Source organism: Megachile rotundata, chromosome 3 (assembly GCF_050947335.1).
Source record: "Megachile rotundata isolate GNS110a chromosome 3, iyMegRotu1, whole genome shotgun sequence".
Taxonomy (NCBI): domain Eukaryota; kingdom Metazoa; phylum Arthropoda; class Insecta; order Hymenoptera; family Megachilidae; genus Megachile; species Megachile rotundata.
Window position 1 is genome coordinate 13,886,891 of NC_134985.1, and position 19,607 is coordinate 13,906,497.

Sequence of the window (19,607 nt, forward strand, 5' to 3'; positions counted from 1 at the left end):
ATTGTACTTTTAGTTAATAAAGAATTGGATTCAATAAAAATTGTATATTTACAAATTACATGTCAAAAGAATGTGATAAACTAGCCAAAATGGATAATTGCTCCTGCCTTTCACGGCTAAAAGGGAAACAATGTAAAGAAAACTAAGTTTAAAAATTACATAATCCATTCATGTAATAAATTTTTCCAGTTTGATCAGTTCTTAGGGCATTCATTTCATATTCTGTACAAAAATATATTATTATACAAATATAAAAGAAATGTACACAAAAAGAATGCAATTCAACATCATTATATTTTTTATATAAGTTATTGATTAACGCTTAACATAATATTTATAATAAAAAAATTACATTTCTTCTAAAATTATAAACAGTTCATTGTTGAACTAGATAATATCAAATTACCGAATGATCAAACTGGATTTCTGATACACAAAATTGTATACTTTTTAAAAATAAACGCCTAACAATTAAAATCATACATTCAGTAATTTCCATATTTAGATACACAGAATATCAATTCTACAAGAAAAATGCATTAGAGAATAATCCCTTGTAAAATACTTGATTGTAATAAGATTTTTGTTATTTCAGTGTGAAATTCATTTAGCTATATATCTGCATGTAATTTATAGTACAATATGTAACTAACAATAATAATTCAAAGACTTTATTTAATTTTAGAAAATATGAAAATGTATCAGAATAAAAATTTAAATATTAACATAATATTATAATTTTTATGTAGGACATAAAACTATAACATAATACATAGTTTTAAAAATATTATATATACCCATTTTTTCCTACAACATAATTTTATACGTACATTGTGTGTGTATTTGCGCATTTGCGCGTGTCATTTGTATACTGTAAGTATACAGAAATCTTCAAGGCACTCCAGATATATATTACATTCATATTTTACAAACTCTGTTATTCAGTTTTTGCACTTGAGGCATTTTAAAATAGAAATTAAGATCAGATGATAGCGTTTTAACTAATGCTTTCCTATCGCACACTTTTCTACAATATAAATTATATTTCTCCTCATAATACAAATCTGAAATTTGTATGTAAAGTAAAAAATTATATTGAAGTGACACTTTATACATGTACATGTTACAGAAGCAATGATTAAATCAGCAAAATTTCCACCTACTATCTATTTACAATGTTTCAATTTCTTTGTTCAGGTAGTAGAATTTTAGAAATTTTCTCTAATTTTTAATACGAAACAACAAAGCAATTGAAAAATAAATTAGAGACACTGCTGTCTAAATATACTTTCTTTCACGCAGAAATTAGGTGTCTTTAAACTGCAGTAATTGTATCTACAATAATTTCTAAATTACATTAGCAAATGTAGTGTATAAGGCGTTTCTCTGATGCAGGTGTATTAGTGACCAATTATGTATTATAAATTGACTACTAAAGATATTCTTTGTTGTTTTTGTGTAATCTTTTCGAGCTTCAGCTATTGTAAAGTTTTCTAAAGTAGAGGCGAAACTACACGAATACAATGTTCATGTACAGGTAAAACAGTACCAAAGTACTATTTAACATCACATAGTCACTGTAACCTAAATGAATATGTTTTAAACACTGATGTTATCGTTTCGTTATCAACACATATTTTGAATATGCATACATTAATAACCTGTCTTCGTACGAGTGTTAAGTTTATCCAAAATATAGATTGACTTCCTGAATATTGCCTATAAGTTCGCTACCGTCGTATTTCATATACCTTTGGCTTCTCGCTTTTTAGTAATAGCAAGTTTCACAAGCCTTCGTATTCGCACTTAAATACAGTATGTTACAGAAACACTTATTTATAAGAATGCATGTACATCACCATTGCTTACCTAACAACGTTTAGGATAATGTACACAAAGAAGACATGTACAGGTTTTTTAGCTGGTTAATAGTTTTCATACAATGTCTCAATATTAAACACCAACCTCAGTCAGTTTTCGGTTCGCATAGTTGTTTTAACGACTTTAATTCTTCTATTAACGTCTGATTTCTGTTTTCCAATATCGCGACTCGGTTTTCTAAACACTTTATATATTCTTTCTTTTTTCTTCTACACTCACGCGCTGCTTCTCTGCGAAAAAAATGTATTTACATATGAGTAATTTTATAATCAAAATCAGAATATTCTCAATTTTTATTGCTGTTACCTGTTTTTAAGCAACCTTAACTCTCTTTTTCTAGCTGCATCTTCTACTACAACACCATGTCCTGTATAAGCTGGAACATTGCCAGAAACTGTATTCCCCAAATTTTTACTTTTGTTGCTCACAATTAATCAGTATAACTTAAAACTATGTATAACTATTTATCAAATATAGATTTATATTACTATCACTAAAAATAGTTAAAAATGTATGTTTTTATATTTAAAATTTGTTATTAAGTATTTGAACTGCTTACAATTTAAACAGCAGATTGTAAATATTATAGAACAAAAACAGCAAATTAAATCATGCATAGTATGTTCGTAATAAAAGTTTTTAAGAATTTAAACTAACAAAACTGCAATGAGAAAGTGTGAAAAAGGACGCACCTGGGACAAAAAACTGTGTATCTTGGCCTTGTGCATATTGTACTATAGCTCCTCCTGCTGTTGCTGGATTACTCATAGTTAGCGTATGAAGCCCAGGAACTCCTTCTCCTTGGGTTGCAATTTGAATGGTACCAGCAGGGATTACTGCAAAAATATATATATCTTATTTAATATTACTTAGCTCGGCAGTTTCCAAAAAATACATCTTTTGTGTAGTAAAAAAACAGAATTAAAAATAATACTGCAACTATACATGTTCATTATGTGCATTATTTTTATTTGAAATAATTATATAATATTTCACTATGAAAAAGTTAAACAATGCAGAAGAAATGAATGGATGTATAATTACTTTTTCAGTGTTTGCAACCATTACATATGCATTGTCTAAATATACAATGTACACATATACCTATTTGCAAATAAAATCAAGAACCCCATAAGCAAAGATGCCACACCAAGCAAACATGATACAAAATATCTCATTAGCAATATACACAAAGATAAAAGGAATTCAATTTTAAGTGCTTTAATCTAACAGCTCTAATATACTCCTCTAACATTGTTTTTTAAATTAAAAAACAAAGGCTGGGATATGTGTAAAGAACCGAATAAAGGACAGCCAGGAAAGATATGTAGAAGAAAAAATAACCAACCTGTCTGATAATGAAGCGAGTGGGAAGACACTTCACTGTCCACGTTAGAATCACACTCAGAAGATGATTCTAGGGGGGGCAATCGACCGTCTGTAACACCGAATTAATACAACCCCTATTATAATAGAGTTGCTATCGGTGTTTATCTGTTTAGTCTAAATGTACAATCTATACCAAATATTACTATAACTGAATTTTTTATAGTATTTATTTATCAACTAAAAACGATGATACCTAATTTATTTAACATTTGCAGTTAACATTTCTTCTGGAATAACTTTCCTGATTGCATTATAGTGTAAAAGTGTTTGCTTTTAAAAAAAACTTGCATCCAGAAAGTAAAGTGATCAGTTGATAACTAGAGAAAATAATGGTCAAAATAAAATTATACCATTATATGCTATTTCCTTTCTGGCTGCTGTTTACATATATTTATAATAATACTGTGCAGTCAGCTCATACAAAAAGGAAATAGATCAAAATGAAAGTTAAAACAGACTAATATTTATGTGCAATCATGAAAAGTGTAAATAATGTAAATAAATTTCTAATAATTAACAGAGAAATGTAATTGTAATAAAAGTTAAGCGATACCATTTAAATATTATTATTATTTCTTTATACCATTTTTTATAAATTTTCAATATTTTTTATCTTCATTACACTTATTCATTTTAAAATAAACCTAGAAAAGATAAAAACCTAAAAACATTTCATTTTATATCATATTTTACTTGATTATATAGCAATTGCATAATTCACTTTATTAGTACTAAACAAACATATGTGTACATAGATAACAGTTAGAGGAGAATTCACTGTTGTTCAGTTTATCATAACTTACAATCTAAGCTTGGTATGGCATTCCTTCTCTTTTTATACAGGTACATGAGATAAAATATTAAAAAGCTAAAATGTCACATTCATACTCTCATAATACTAATGCAATTGAATTTGTTGAGAAACAATGTTCAGGTTTAATAATTTCGAAAAAAAATACTTATAATATGTATATAACAATAATTGTATGAACTGACATGCACTTTATTATTATCTAACAATCAGTATACTTTTAGAAATACATTATAGTAAAACAAAATAAATACAATTTTATATAAGCACCAAAAATATTATATAAGATTATAGAAACAAATTTCATGACAAATCTATTAATTAATATTTTCTAGATGTATCATATATGTATCTTTTCCCAAAATTATTAACAAAATATTTACTATACCTGTAATTTCACCACCACCTAGATCATTGAGAATTTTCTTATAAGATGGCCGTCTGGTAAGGATACCCCCTCTCTGTTCAGGTGATTCTTCTGAATCTGAGAAACTATCATCGCTTCCAGTTTCAACCACCTGTTGTAATAATACAATATAAAATTTAAACATTTATTTATTATTTAACATAAACACATAAAACAAATGTTACCTGAAGAGTCTGTAAGCTAGCCTGAGCTGTTTGAATGACAGAATTGGGTTTACTAACAAGAATGACATTTCCCTTTGAAATAGCAACAGGTTGAATATTTGTTGCAGTTTGAATTACTGACTGTTGATTTGGTTGTATAACAGATTGTACCTGAATGAACAGAAAAGATACTAATTATTATATGATATTACATACAATAAAAAATAAATATCAATAATGGATATAACTATAAAAGGTTTTAATATTAACTACAGGTAATAACTTTTATAACAATTATAAACATGCATATATGAGTCACTATGAAATAAATGCAAAATATTTATTACTAAAGAATGAACAAGTAAATTTTAATTAGTTAATTAAGGATACTTAATTATAATTTCAGTCTCTTCATTTGAACCAGCATTATGCAAGATCGAATATATACACAGTGCTCATTAAATTAACTGACAATAATTAAACCACAAAAAAAATAATGTATGCATGCTTTGAAATAAAACAAATGAATAAATGATCAGACATAGATACACAGGAGATTCTCCTGTATACCTGTGTTGCCGCTGACGTAGGAAGTGTCAGTTGCACAATGCTGGTAGAGGCTACCAGATGATGAGTTTGCTGCTGATGTGTTCTATTGAGAGATTGTACCGATGTAGCTATTGCTGGTGCTGCGTCACCACCTTGAGAACCCGTAGATAATGGGTCAACAGCTGATCCATTTTCCTCAACCATACTTTCCATAGCCTGGGGACCACAAACCCTATAAAAAAAAGGGATATATTTCATTAATTTTGTATGTAATTTGTTATCAAATTCTATAAATTCTACTTTATTTTAATTTGTTGTTTATTTTTAATACTGACACATATATTTCTACATATTAATCATTACATGTCCTTTCGGAGTCATATTCATAACAAATGAGAGAATTTAATAGAATAACTAATATAATAATGACATTGATTAATATGCAAATAAATATTCTGCATAATAGGTATGGAGTTGAATTATGTTGACAGTACTAAGTATTCAAAGAAACGAAAGCTGTGTAACACAAGTATAGAAACAATTTGTCATTTAAAAAGTCAAATATATGCATACTTGAAATATCATGAATTGACTTCCAGACTAAAGATTAACATCGTCAGAGAAAGTGGGACCAACGATATCGAAAAGGTATCGACTTGAAATCGGGATTATCCATTAAAGTGCAAAATTTTTAAATTTCCCGCCAGTCAGCGATCGACGGTATTACTGCGTCATTTACATAAGCAGATCTAAAAATAATACGAGAGAACAATAAACACTTAAGATGCTTTCGTAGGTAATCGAAGATCCAGAAATGATAAAAAAACATGATGAAACGTGACTAAGATTGTACCGATCGAAATCACGATGCTTCAATTAGCGGCGAAAAGAGTTGTCAGAATCATCACGTAACCCCCATTGCTCTTTTCGAGAAATTTGTACATCTTCTTTAAGGCGCCATATTTTACGGCATATTCCATAGTAGATGTAAAACTGACTATATTGGGATCATGAAATAAAATGCTAGTAGTTTCGGCAGCATTTTAGGTGTACCGTAAGTGCAGTGGTCCATGCCCGGTTGTTATTATTCTCCAGCTGGGTACTTACCAGTTACGTATTTCTCGTCACCAACTTTGCTGCAATCGGAGTGGGCAAACGGGCAGGTACGTAGCAGCCACGTCAAAACTCCAGTGGCTTCGTCACTGGTGGAGCCCACGACCTCCGCGCTGCGCGTCACGATCAAAATGGCCGACGGTTTTCCTCCACCCCCTCGTAAGCTGATCGTGAATCGGATAGTGATGGGACTGATGCTCTCGTGTACACTCATACCCTGCACTTACCACTTACGTACTAATTGCTTCCAAAATAGCTGACGTAAGTCGAAAAAGACATAAGTCGGGGTAAACGGGAACTGACAATCGGTTACAATCTAGTCTTTCTTTGGTTAAGGACCAGTGTAGGGGAAGCAACCTCCCACCACATGCTTCCGATTTTTGAAAATCATATATATATACTTCGACGTTTCCAAATTTCCAAATTCTCAAATTCTTAAATCCTCAAATGCTCAAATGACCACATTTTCAAATTTCCTAAATTCTTAACTTCCCAAATTCAAAAATTTTGAAATTTACTAATTCTTAAATTTGCAAGTAAAGTTCTAAATTTCAAAGTACTGAAACAAAAAATCATCGATTGATAAGGAGTCATAATTCTTCTATATGTTTTGTTATTTGCACTACGGAAGCCTACTGTACTTGACGGTTTGCATACATAAGTACTTATACACACGTGTATCGTACCGATATTGTAGTAATTAAAATATATACGTACATGTAAAAACATATGATACAGATAAGTAGGTAGTTTTATGCAATATCATTTGATATTAATCGCGTTGCCAATAGAAACAACGTAAGTGCAAAAAAACGCAAGTCCGAGTATGATTATCATTGGTACTGGTCACGTTTTGCTAAAATTTTAACTGATATAACTCGACCAAACTGTAACTGATATCAATCATTACATTCATATCAATTTATCATTATATTTAATATCTTGTAACAGCTAGCATTAAATATCGATAAATTTTATAGCAAATAATTGTTCATTTCGAGTTAATTAATTATCAACAGTCACACACGAGATAAGACGGATACGAACGTGCTTTGATTTAGTGAACTTAAAATAGTAATTAATCATTTACGTAATATATTGTAGATTATTTATTTTCGTTTATAAATAAAGAATGTACGTATATTTAGTAGAGATCGTTTCTACTTATTTGTCTTCGTTTGTTCAACAAACGAAAATGTTTTTCCTTATCTTGTGCAATCATTCTTTATAAATATTTGTACATTCCTTTTTTTGAAAATGTTATACAATTCTCGTACAAAATTATAATAAAAGTTTCTGTTTTACACATGCAAAATTCGAGATAAATTATGAACAGAGAAGTTACTAATGAAAACATAATTTTTTGATTAAATTTTTTGTTTAATTTTTTTCTGAAACAATATGAACGAATTATCAAAAAACCGGATAAAGTGAATCATCTGAATGAATATTTTCACATGTATAGTACGTTTATGTGATCCCTTAGTGTGTGTGTTATACTGACGTCATTCAGTGACGTCATCATCATATTTAGAAACATGTCCACATGTTTCATATTCTTAATACTGTATTTGTTGTTACTAATGAGCTTGAAATATCTTTCGCAACTGGAAAACAATTAATGTTTTTTTACATTTTGTATATTAGCTCCCTTATGCAATAACTTGTACAGTAGATTATTCTTTTTAAATAATTATTTTACATAAAATTATAAATACATGTTTTATGGTATAATAAAAGAAATTTACCACTTCATATGAATTAATTATTGTTACTTTTTGTACACATAATATCTTGTGTTTCTTCGTTTATCTGTTAATGCACGAATAAAAGTAAATCGTGTAAAGTATTAGTCATAAACACCTTCGAGTTGCAAACGTCCCGTGCGAAAGAGTATTACATTTTTTATTTTACGAATTTTGTATGTATATTTAAATAGTGAAAAATATTACAGATTCGTTTTGTGCACGTGAACAATTTGTAGAAAATATTGTTGACATCCATATGAAATGTATAAGAATATGTGTGCGTTCGCGTATCTATTCTCCTTTGTAAAATGTAGAATATCGTTCTCCCATTGGCAGCTGTGAGATTGTTCCCTTGGAATCACTTGTTTCATTAGATACAACAGTCCAAGAATGCAGTGAGCACTGAATTTTATTCGTCGTTTTGGAAAATACATGAAATACCAATCACCGTTCAGGTTAGAAATCTCATCACAAGAGCCAATAACAGCGTTTTCCTTCTACAAATCTTTGGAGTGATTACTCACTGATACAATATACATTTTCTCATTATATGTGTGTCAGCGGCATACGAAGGTTGGAGTATGGAGTGAAAGACTGAAACCTGTTGTTGACATTTCTACTGACATAACCCTTGAAATTAGACTGTGTTGTTGTTTATCAATTCCGAAATTAGTCTTATATTTACGTACATTTTTTGTATGACTTTTTTCAGCTATTGGATTTTCAAATCGAATTCCACCATTTAGGACTTCATATGTGTCATAGCAATTGATAAGGCCTAAAGTGAATATACTCATTATTGTAAGTGAATTATTTTGTTCAAAGTAACTATTAAAATGAAAAATGTTTTTCTATCTAATAGAGGGACGTGTAAGTGATATTTTGTGCAATTGATGACGTTGATTATATTACTTTTAATTAATGGTAATCTAGTAATACGTATAAGGGACATGTAATAGTGCATCTTTGTGCATTGTGAATAATCTATTATCTATCATTGAGGAATATGCCATTTGTTAAAAAGAAAAAGAACAATAGTTATCAGAAGAATATGTAAATGGCAGAATATTATAATTGTATTTGTTGTACATGTATATAAATGGTATCGGACAGTGAGAAAACCTATTGACATATAAAATGTAATATTTATATGTAATAAATATTATCAGGATCCATAGTTATATTAATATAACTCATTATTCATCTTCCATTATGTTATTTAATTCAACATGGTTACTGATATGTTCCTCCTATTGTTTTGCTTTTCTTTCTATGTGTGTTACTTTTATTTAGTTATATTAATGATTTATTGTTTCATTATTATTATGAATTTATTTTATTTTTCTTACAGCCAATTAACAATGCCACAAACAACAACCATCGAAACCATCACTATTACTAGACCATTAAAGGTAAGCTTTAATGTATTTTAGAATTTAACTCTAATATATTTTATATAACAATAATGATATAACAATAAGTATTAAAACATTCAGTTTGTCATATTCTTGACATGCTCTTGTAAAAGACTGTCGAATGCAAAAGATTAACATCCTTATTGCAGTAGTTTATATTTTTTAGTATATAATGATATTTTAAAAGCTAAATTAAAAAATATTGTATTCTATACTGTCCAAATTAGTAAAATATTTAAACTGAAGAAAAAATTATAATACAAAAATAGATGAAATATTTTAAATTAAATTTGATTCAAAATTAGGTCAATATAACTAAATTTAAGGTTGCTAACATCTGTTACGTATGTATTAAATACTTTCTCAAAGAAAAGAAAGTGATAATGTTATAAAAATGTCAATGGAAAGCCAAGAAAATTAAGTTGTTCGTACGATCATGATAAAGAAAATTTTCTGTAAATGGAACACGCTCGTCTCAAGTTTCGTCTATATTAAAAAGCACCCTCTACCATGTACGCGCACTGCGCCACGACCTTTAATGGGCGCAGCTTCCCTGGAACCCAATTACTCCCCCAACTTCGAACGGAGAGAATCTCAGTTTGACCTCGCGAAACGACCAACATTTTCGATATTTTTGCCAAACGTTGAAAGTAAAAACTGCAATAATGTAATTCGCGCAATGCTCAACTTAACTCGATAAAAAGGATTAATTCCTGAACGTAGCAGAAGTACATGAAACGTGAAACGTGTTTACTTCGGAGGTGTTTGTCATTCGTGAAAGTTTTACGTCTTTGAACGATCTCTAAATGCTTTGTTTTTTATCGAGAGTGATTCGTAAAAAGGTATACGATGTTCCGTAAGTGGTACCTGTCACAGAGACCAAAAAAACAGTGAATTCGAAACGGATTTAATTGAACATTAAATTCTTGGTTTCATCCATTGGGACTAATCTTTAAAAGTGCACCGTGGATCTACGATGATCATGTATACAGTCGCTGAAGATCACATGGGCGATACTGAAATCGCACAGGTATAATCGAAATATTTCTTGTGCAGCAAAAACAATCTTGTTTTGCATATTGATCAATTGTTTTGCACAAGTATTTGTTATGTTGTTCTATATCATAACTTTATTTCAATGAATATCAATTTTTTTTTCAGATTTATTTCTTTAATAATACTCATAGAAATATTTACTTTATTGTTGATTACAGGTGATAGCATTTATATGTGGAATAATAGTGATACTGTTGATGATAATGGGCTTAGCGTCCACTGATTGGCTGATGGCATTAGGATGGAGACAAGGCTTATTTGCGCATTGCATAGAAGAAGGCGCTCCTACACCAGTGCCATTTAATTTACCAGATACAGCTGGATGTTACCAAGCTAGAGACGTTGGTATGAGCAAAATAATCAACTTTAGTGAGGTTCCTAAAAACATGATTTCTCAGCTGCTTATACTTTTGTTTTTGTAGCCTACATGAAAGCAGCTGCTGCCTTGTGTGTAGTATGTCTGTTAACAGATATTGCAGCAACAGTTCTCACTGGTCTTGGTTTAAGATCTCAAGACAATCGTGAGAAGCATAGGTATTATAGATTTGCAGTCTTCTGTATGGGTTTTGCACGTATGTATATGTACTTAAAATCAAGTAAGAGATATTTTGCTTTACTTTAATTTGTACACATATTCAAAGTCTTTTTATGTTTCAGTGGTGTGCCTCTTAATAGCCTTAGTAGTATATCCAGTGTGTTTTGCTACAGAACTGAATCTTGGTAAGATTACATACAATTCTATAATATCTTGAAATGGATTATTTAAAATTTCACTGTGAGAACTAGATCATTGTCACAGTAAAATTATCATGATATAATGTGTTATAGGAAATCGAACAATTTGGGAATTTGGTTGGGCATATGGAGTTGGTTGGGGAGCAGCTATATTTTTGTTCGGCGGAGCTGTGTTGTTGTTATGCGATAAAGAAAGCGAAGAAATTTATTATAAAGAACGGAAGATCGTTCGTGACGATATTGGCGGTGGAGGTTCTATGATTGGAATGGGACATCACGGTGGACGAAGTGGGACGCAATTAGCCTAGTGGCATTGCTCCCTGCCCGACGTTGTTCTCTAGGTGATTAACTTTTCTTTTTCTGTCCTCACCATTTGATACATATGTGAAGAAACGTACACAAGTATAAGAGCAAATGGTTTTTATACATAGTGTATTCGTTATGCCAGCATATATTGGACATAATTATCACTTTGATATAGAACGTTTAAAACATCAATCCATTATTGGATGTTTGACGAAACGAGGATCGTGAGTTGACTGAGACTTGATAAATTTATTCATGGGTTACCAATTTTCACTTTTTCATAGCAACAATTTCGGGACCATTGTTATTTTTAGTTTATGGTAGTATTGTTTCTTCTGTACATTATATAATTACAAATATTTTTTACACGGTATATTTACATTATTTTTCGACTGTATTGTTTAACTTTTTTTATACTATTATAATGGTAGCATTGATGCTGCGTTTCTTTAAATATCAGTAGGTAACAGTTACTTAATTCAGTACAATATAGCAAGTGACATTTTTAAACCTGTTGATTTACTAATGTTCGCAACTTTACATTAATATAACTTTCACTGTGCCTGCATTAGCAGTTCATCATGTTTGGCTAGTTTTAAAAATAATCTTTGCTACTTAAGAACAAAAAATTATATTCAGGTACTTAATGCAATTTGATACTTTATTGTTTGAGGACATTCTGACGAAGATTCCAGCAATAACAAGCTAAAAAATATATAGGTGATTAATATAATTATAGAACAAGAACACTGCCCTTCTTTAGTCAAGTAATGAATTATGTTTATTAATTTAATTTTTATGTGAAAGTTGCAGCTTTGATTTAATTAGTATTTATTATGTTTTAGTATATTTTCTATGTGTGGTATGTACATATACATATATATGCATTTATAATTAATTGCCACTAATTTATTATTTGCTTACATTTACGTCTTCATATTATTATTAAAAGTGATATATGCTTTAATTAATATGATTTATATTATTATGATATTTACCAATATCCTTGGTATAATGTTACAAAGTAGTAATATTTATTACTTATGCTTCCACGTGTTTTGCAATAAATCTTGGCCAAAAATTTTCGTAAATGATATATCTTATGATTACATACACGCACAGAAGTTATATAAATGGAATTATAAGAAATTAACTGAAATTAATCTTGAGTATTGCAAAAAGAAAGCAAACATTAGTTATAATAAGGTCACATGCTTGGGCACATTTGTTAATCATTATCAATAAGAATTTCTTAAATTATTTAAAAATATTTGGATAAAACAATTGTTTATATTACATCGTATAAATTATTTTTATATTTATGCAAGTCATCTTAAAAGTCTTCCTTTATTTTTCCTAAAAATATAAATGTTTTTTATTATTCTATGAAACATGCAAATGCTACCTCTGAATTTTTATTTTTCGAGTACAATTAAGTTATGAATATGTTAATAAAAAATGCGCAAAAGAAAGTAAAGGAAAAAAATTTGCAATTCTTCCAAACTGTAAAGATAATATTTGATTTAGTTTTATAAAACAACGTTAATCCTAGTTTGTGTGTAAAAGTTAATTTACATCTTGCATTAATTCATTTCGTACAAAGGAAAAAATTATAATGTCATTACATTGAGAATGAATTTACTAAATTATGGACATTAAACAAGACATGTATGCAATGTGAGAGCTGACATATGTATGCGTTAGTGATGTTTCTGGTGATATTTTCAATATTACGTTGCTAACATAATATTGAAAATTCATTAAACGTAGTCGGATGTTGATACGGTTTCTAACAGTATTATGTATTTCATAGTAATTCTTAATTGGTAACCATTTACTTTCTCATTAATCGAGTGAACGTTTATAATTTTTACCCATTGCCTGTAAGGAGAAGTTTAACTTCCCCATAAGTCGAGTTATATTTTATGTTAAACACAGCACAGAATATTTAAGTGTGCGATGGAATAGAGACAGCTCGGGCAGGTATTATCTATTATGTTATCTGCATTACATACGTGTATGTATATGTATATATATATAGGTATTTTATAAATACATGTAATAGACTAATGTACTTGCAGTTACTGCGATACTCTAAAGTAAAGTCAAAAAAAGGACAAAAGGCCCATATATGCATTTTTGTATAATGTGGCAGATTGATTATGCTTTATACGAGACAAAAGGATTTGTATTTTAAAGCTAAGGATTCTAGCGTGTTTGATTCTTTACCAAACACTGTCGATTTGCGCCTTTCAATTTTGATATACTTTTAATGAAATGAAGTACCACATAAGACTAAGCGTAACCAAGTATTTAAATATGTTTAAAGAAGCAACAAATGAACCATTAATACGTTAATTAAAAAGTATATACATATTATACAGAAATGTGTACGCATAAATGAAAGATTTCAAGTTACCGTAAACTGAATACGATTTGTACTCGTCGTGTATATTGCACATTTTTTCTGCTATGCTTTACTTAACTATTTTCAAGCGAAACAGAAAGTACTACGATGCCACTAAAAATTTCTAGAATATATTAACGCTACTCGTTGATAACTCAATGATAAGTTATGATTTATAAATTTTGAAATCATGTATCAGAATAGTTTCCAATCTTCCAGTTAAGCTATAATTTTAAATGTAAAGAAAATAGTACTCGTTATATGCCTACACTTCTGTAGTAGAATGTCAATGTAGATAATAGATTATTGCTTAAATATTTTACCGTTGTTATCGTAAGCAAACCGATTGAATGATTGTAATTAAATGAGCATAGACATAACGTAGAATTAATAGAGCACCATATCAGAGTAAAAAATATTAGTTGTTCGTTATGTGTATAAAATCTCCGATAAAAAATGAATTCTCTATCGTGCGAAGAAAATCATTGATAAATGAAATACACTGTAAGCTTAGTTAAACTTCTGTAACATATTCTTTTTTACAAGATTATATCGATACGAAAGTTACAAGTTTAAGAATGGCACGATAGAGATACTTTCCTTTCCAGACAACTGTTTAAACTATTGTAATTCTTTAATTTGTAAATCGTACTAAGATATCCGTCGAAAATCTTGAAAGATTATAAAAGGAAGGAGAATGCATCATAGAAATTTCATTCTACCGAACTTATGCATTTTAAACCGAAGTAGCAGAGCGTAATTTATTGAATAGTTAAACGTTTCATATTGTATAGTACACATATCGTACTTACTCCATGCATATCGTAGTGTCTCAAAAAATATTGACGTGAAAATAAAGACATGTAAATTCATTTTCCTTGTCGAGAAATGTTCAAAATATTGGTAGAACTATACGAATGAATTATTTATGCGCCATATTATAAAATGTAAACATATCGTAATATTGTACAAAGAATAAACTATATATCTGAAAACGATGTGTAGAAAATTTTTTACAACCTATCATAAATGAAACTTATACATAAAGAACAAAGAAGAGGTGGGGTGAAGAATCTCATGTTTGCTCTTTTTTAAATAATCATAGTATTCAGCAATATAGCAATACAAATAGTAAAAATGATTAAATCGAAGAGGTTTTTCGAAGAAATCTAACGTAACAAAATTTTCGAATCCATATTAACAATGATACAACGCTACGGACCTTTTAAGTAATAAATACACGTGCGCGTATGCTGCGTAAATGTGTGCGTGTACGTGTGCGTAACACAAGTATTGCTGAACAAATTCCACGTATAGTATCATTCGCATAAATACAAAATAAGATTACATTATGTATATGTATTTATATAAATCTAAACAAAAAAAGGTAGTGTACAAAATATAAATCTATGCAGGATTTTAATAGAAAATTAATTTCCTCTGAAAATATATATGTACACGCAGACTTTCGTTCGTCCATGCCGATAGCAAAAAACAACTTAACAGCACATTTGCGAAAAAACTACGATATACTTTTCTCACTGGGTAACTGATATAAATTTATTTTCCCCCTTGCTAATATTCTTTTTTTCTGTCTACCTATCACAAGTATGGTTTCCGCTGAAATATAGCGTGGTCTTTCTTTTGCCGATCCTTTTTCCTCTCGACAGAAATCTCTATCGCATTTGGCAGTAAAATATATATATCATAAATTTTTAACGTGCTAACATTTTATAAAGAATATAAAACATTTGACGCACCCTCAAAAAATGCTATTAAATATACTGGATATACCAGTACACGGTATAACTGTAATAAGATTTTCCAAAAAAAAATGTCAAAATTAAACAATCGAATGTACTACCGATTTTATCGTAAAACTAAACGTGTTTTATAAATTCATTTGCGCAAGAGTTCGAACTGTTTCATTCCTTTTTCTGCAGCGGGAAAAAAAATTAAAAAACAATTCTTAATATTGTCAGAGATTCTTTGTGCGCTAGTATCACTGGCGTAACAGATTTTCTAGACTTGAGCCAAGTCTGCTGAAATTTGATTCGGTCCTTTGGCATACGCGTGGAGTTCCACCTCGATTCGGCTTGGCAAAAATAGGATGCGTTTGGTTGGGTAGTTTTGGAAGTAAATCGATACTGTCATCATTCATCTCACTATTACAGCCTTCCATCACATATTAATAAAAACCGAGTATCCTATTTTTGCCAAATCCATTCGATACTTTCAAGATTTCACTTTACTTTTAAAGTTGAAAATCTCATCCTATTTATAAAGTTACGCCAATGAGTAATACATCAAAAGAATAAATCACAGACGCTGCTCTGTGCCTTTATCTTACTCCTGTACAAAAGAGATTTTTTTAAATTTTCATCAACAAGATTCGAAATGAGAACGTGAAACTCTTAAAAATTTGATCGTTTTCCCAACGATGCGAAACGTCCTGCGTATAAAGATAACGTTTCATATTCATACTATCTCACAAATTCATGCGCGTGTATCACCTGATTATCACCGAATTACGAAAACTCGGAAACTTGACTTTAAATCAGTGGTACTCACTGCGTTTACTCTGTGCTATCGAACATAATATTTTAAACGAATTCATAAATAATTTTGATTACGCTGAACAAAATTCCAGATCATATTTACAAGAATACCACTGTTTTAAGCAGTTCGTAGCACGTAACTACTAAGAAATAACAATGTTTATTAAAATATAGCTTCAAAACTTCATCTTTTTTTTAATAACGCATACACTCGCATATTTCTTAAAATCGATACATTTATTAACTTTTTTCGTAAATATTTATAATCATGGATACACAAGAGATTCTTCGTTAATTTGCACAATGGAAAAAGAAAATACGGCTGAGGTATGACTGAACGATGTATACGAGTGTACACGAGAACGGAGTCTAATCAACAACGAAACCTAAGACCTTTAACGTGTCATTACAGGGACGTAATCGAATACGCTCCCGAGAACGACACTACAAAGCGTTGTTATAAAATACAAGATTCTTACTTATTTAGAGAGCTACGTGAAAACTAGATCTTTGCACTGCCGACAGAGTAAAGGACATTCGACTCGGTGAACTTCGTCTCCACATTACGGTTCACCCGCCTGTGTAATTAACTTAAAACCGCGTGAATTAATTAACAAATATCCTTATTACTTAAACGAATATCAGTTCGACAACAGTTCTTTTTTTTGGTCCTATATACCGATACTACGAGCTCATAATCGTAATCGGCCTGAAAGCATTTAACGTTTCTATCCATACTGACGATAGTAGGCGTAACGGTAGACCTAACGTAACTGAGTATCATAATTTCATTTCCCAAAGCACGATGTGAGCATCGTTGCTGTTGGGATCTTTGAAAGTGTAGCCCGATTTGGAACTTTTGTCTGCGACGGACTGTGCGTTCAGTTGTCTCCAATTGATGTAACCACGACCACCCATTAATGTCAGAACAGTTCGTTTAGGTTGTTCCACCTGCTGCAACGTTTTGTTGATCTTTTTCCCATTTGGCTTCAGATTATTAGGCGCTGGTACCGCTTCCGGTACCGATTGTACTATACTACTATTAGGGGTAGTCGTTTCGTACGGGCCATTTCGACTAGCGGTACTACTGTTGCGAGACAATTTGCCAGTTTTCAGAGAAATGTTTTCTTCTGACCCGGACGATGTGTACAGAGAACTGGCATGAGAGTCGACGGACCAATTCGACAGATCCAAGGATCTGGGTCTTGTGATCTTCATCTTCAGTCTGCGATCTAATGTACTAACTTTATTTGGTATGGCTGCCAGTTCTGGATCGCTCCTTCTCAACGACTCGTAAATTGGGTCGATACCGGAGCTGTTCTCGTTCTCGTAATCCTTTACGTACATTAGTTCGCCGTATAAACCGTATACGTCGCAGTTTTCCCCGGAACTCTGCGAGCCTGACATCGAGCTCGACAGAAATCCTCCGCCAGAACCAAGACCTCTTGGAAGAGTTTTGGAACCTTTGTATTCGTATTCCTTGCTTCGTTTCCTTCTCAACATCACTGGACTGCCTGCTAACTGTTGTTTCAATTTTATAATACTATTCGACATCGAAGAATCCAAGCTTGCACGATCCCTAGTTCTGTTCTCCGTCTCTTTCGTCCTCAATTGTACAGTCTCCTCGTCGTTGATTTCTTCGGAAGTCGAGCAGCTCGTCGTGTTCTTCGGATTCTGAATAGCGAGTAGAAACGTGATGGGGCCAAAATGCGCGTGGTAAGAGATATTTACACGGCCACTGATAATAGGTACGCCTTCCAATCTAGGCAGAGGTATCGTCAAACTTATGCCTACGTTGGTACCGACCCAAAGGAGGCCTTTACACGCCAACAGTGCTGTCACAGTGACGGCTGTCTGATTGTTATTTAAGTTGTCGCCGCATGAATTCGAAGCGTTATTCGATCTCGTTACTCTCAGTACGTTGGACGCTATGTTAATGTCTTGTAGGTGTTTGAACGTTTCCGTGTGATATAGACAGACGGTGCTGGAGTTCTTGAGAGCAACCCAGAGACCAACTCCAGAATGAGCCATCAGTTTTACGCTACCAACGTGTTCGTGCTGTACGCTGAAACTTTTGGTGATGTCGCCGTTCACTCCGTGAAGTACCCAAACTTTCTTACCACAGGCGGCATATACGGACGTATTAATTGGCATCAAGCACGACACTGGCTCGCTACCTAGAGATATCACGTACGGGTCTCTGAGGTTCCACGTGCCGTCTACTTGTCTCTTGAATAAAAGAAGCAGACCAATTCCCAGAGCGACGAAAACGTTATCGCAATGATGTTTGATTTGTATTACTGGACCGGATACGGAGTAGCTTCCGAGTTGTTCTTGCTTCTCGGGTTCCGAAGCGGCGTAGATGATGATCTTGCGAGAATCCGTGCCCATCCAGACGAGGTCGTTTGCTAATGACAGTGAGTCAGAGGATACACCTTTTATAAATTCTATGGCGGCCACTTTAGTTTCTACCAAGTCGAAAGCGGTAATTTGTTTCAAGGAAGTTGCCGAAGCTGTTGTCGATTGACCGAATACTGTTATGTGACTGGATATGCCGTCCCCTGTGCATATCCACAAGTAACTTTGACTTCTGCCGCGACGCCTCGTAGGTCGAGAATTTTGTGTTGTGTAGTAGCAACCGCAACGTACCTGAAAAAAGTTTATTTTGATACATTGTCTTCCAAAATACTGCTTTTTTAAGGTAAAAAACAAATTGCTCAAATAATATTTCATATTATCTTACTTCTGTTTGATGTTGCGAATGATACACCTGTTGCGAGCTAACAAAGAGTGGCATTTTTGTGGATGGTCTTTGTTCTTGTTCAGGTACTTCCCAAGAAGGAGAATTGTTCGGATCCAAGGCTAGTTGGGCTAACCTAAGTTCAGTTATCCAGTCTTTTTTTACTAAAGGATTCTCTGTTTGGAACGTATACATTTGACCTTGCTTCGTTACTAACTGCAAACAACAACTGTCTGCCCAAACCATATCCTCATCTTTTTGTTGTATCGAAAGTTGTATGGATTGTAAGATTTGCTTAGTTTTTTCCAATGTCATTCCCTATAAGCATA

At 31.7% G+C, this 19,607-nt stretch overlaps 3 protein-coding genes and 1 long non-coding RNA gene across 35 annotated transcripts in view; 2 read left to right on the forward strand and 2 right to left on the reverse strand.

The window, feature by feature from the left end:
• Positions 1-29: 29 nt before the first annotated feature.
• CrebB (Cyclic-AMP response element binding protein B) lies at positions 30-6,644 on the reverse strand. 22 transcript variants are annotated; one of them, XM_012282669.2, is made up of 10 exons: positions 6,308-6,632; positions 6,054-6,197; positions 5,774-5,949; positions 5,222-5,432; positions 4,673-4,822; positions 4,470-4,599; positions 3,230-3,319; positions 2,574-2,717; positions 2,188-2,275; positions 30-2,111 (listed from the first exon to the last, which is right to left on the reverse strand). In XM_012282669.2, the coding sequence occupies exons 4-10, from the start codon at positions 5,411-5,413 to the stop codon at positions 1,967-1,969; spliced, it is 939 nt and encodes a 312-aa protein (XP_012138059.1). In that variant the 5' UTR covers positions 5,414-5,432; positions 5,774-5,949; positions 6,054-6,197; positions 6,308-6,632; the 3' UTR covers positions 30-1,966. The 22 variants fall into 22 exon arrangements, with proteins under 22 accessions (XP_012138059.1, XP_076385349.1, XP_012138062.1 ...); XM_076529234.1 differs by having other exon boundaries at positions 5,321-5,432; positions 6,308-6,622; XM_012282672.2 differs by lacking the exon at positions 5,774-5,949 and having other exon boundaries at positions 6,308-6,634.
• On the forward strand, positions 4,789-5,148 carry LOC143264040 (uncharacterized). Its single transcript, XR_013037384.1, has 2 exons — positions 4,789-4,926; positions 5,058-5,148. It is a non-coding gene; the product is annotated as an uncharacterized LOC143264040 (long non-coding RNA).
• A 1,603-nt stretch (positions 6,645-8,247) lies between the features above and the next one.
• On the forward strand, positions 8,248-14,978 carry LOC100876980 (transmembrane protein 47). Of its 6 annotated transcripts, none has more exons than XM_076529237.1 (7): positions 8,248-8,634; positions 8,774-8,862; positions 9,413-9,473; positions 10,691-10,877; positions 10,955-11,104; positions 11,190-11,252; positions 11,361-14,978. In XM_076529237.1, exons 3-7 carry the CDS (start codon positions 9,423-9,425, stop codon positions 11,573-11,575), a joined length of 666 nt encoding a protein of 221 aa, XP_076385352.1. In that variant the 5' UTR covers positions 8,248-8,634; positions 8,774-8,862; positions 9,413-9,422; the 3' UTR covers positions 11,576-14,978. The 6 variants fall into 6 exon arrangements, with proteins under 6 accessions (XP_076385352.1, XP_012138056.1, XP_003702081.1 ...); XM_012282666.2 differs by having other exon boundaries at positions 8,248-8,516; XM_003702033.3 differs by having other exon boundaries at positions 8,248-8,862.
• A 1,778-nt stretch (positions 14,979-16,756) lies between these two features.
• The window catches only part of LOC100877278 (rho guanine nucleotide exchange factor 10), a 37,036-nt gene continuing 34,185 nt past the window's right edge, over positions 16,757-19,607 (reverse strand). For all 6 annotated transcript variants that reach the window (XM_076529193.1, XM_012282702.2, XM_076529191.1 and 3 more), the window contains 2 exons: positions 19,282-19,596; positions 16,757-19,187 (listed from right to left, as the gene is read on the reverse strand). In XM_076529193.1, coding sequence (XP_076385308.1) covers positions 17,319-19,187; positions 19,282-19,596 — 2,184 coding nt within the window. In that variant the 3' untranslated portion in view covers positions 16,757-17,318. The remainder of the gene's footprint in view (positions 19,188-19,281; positions 19,597-19,607) is intronic.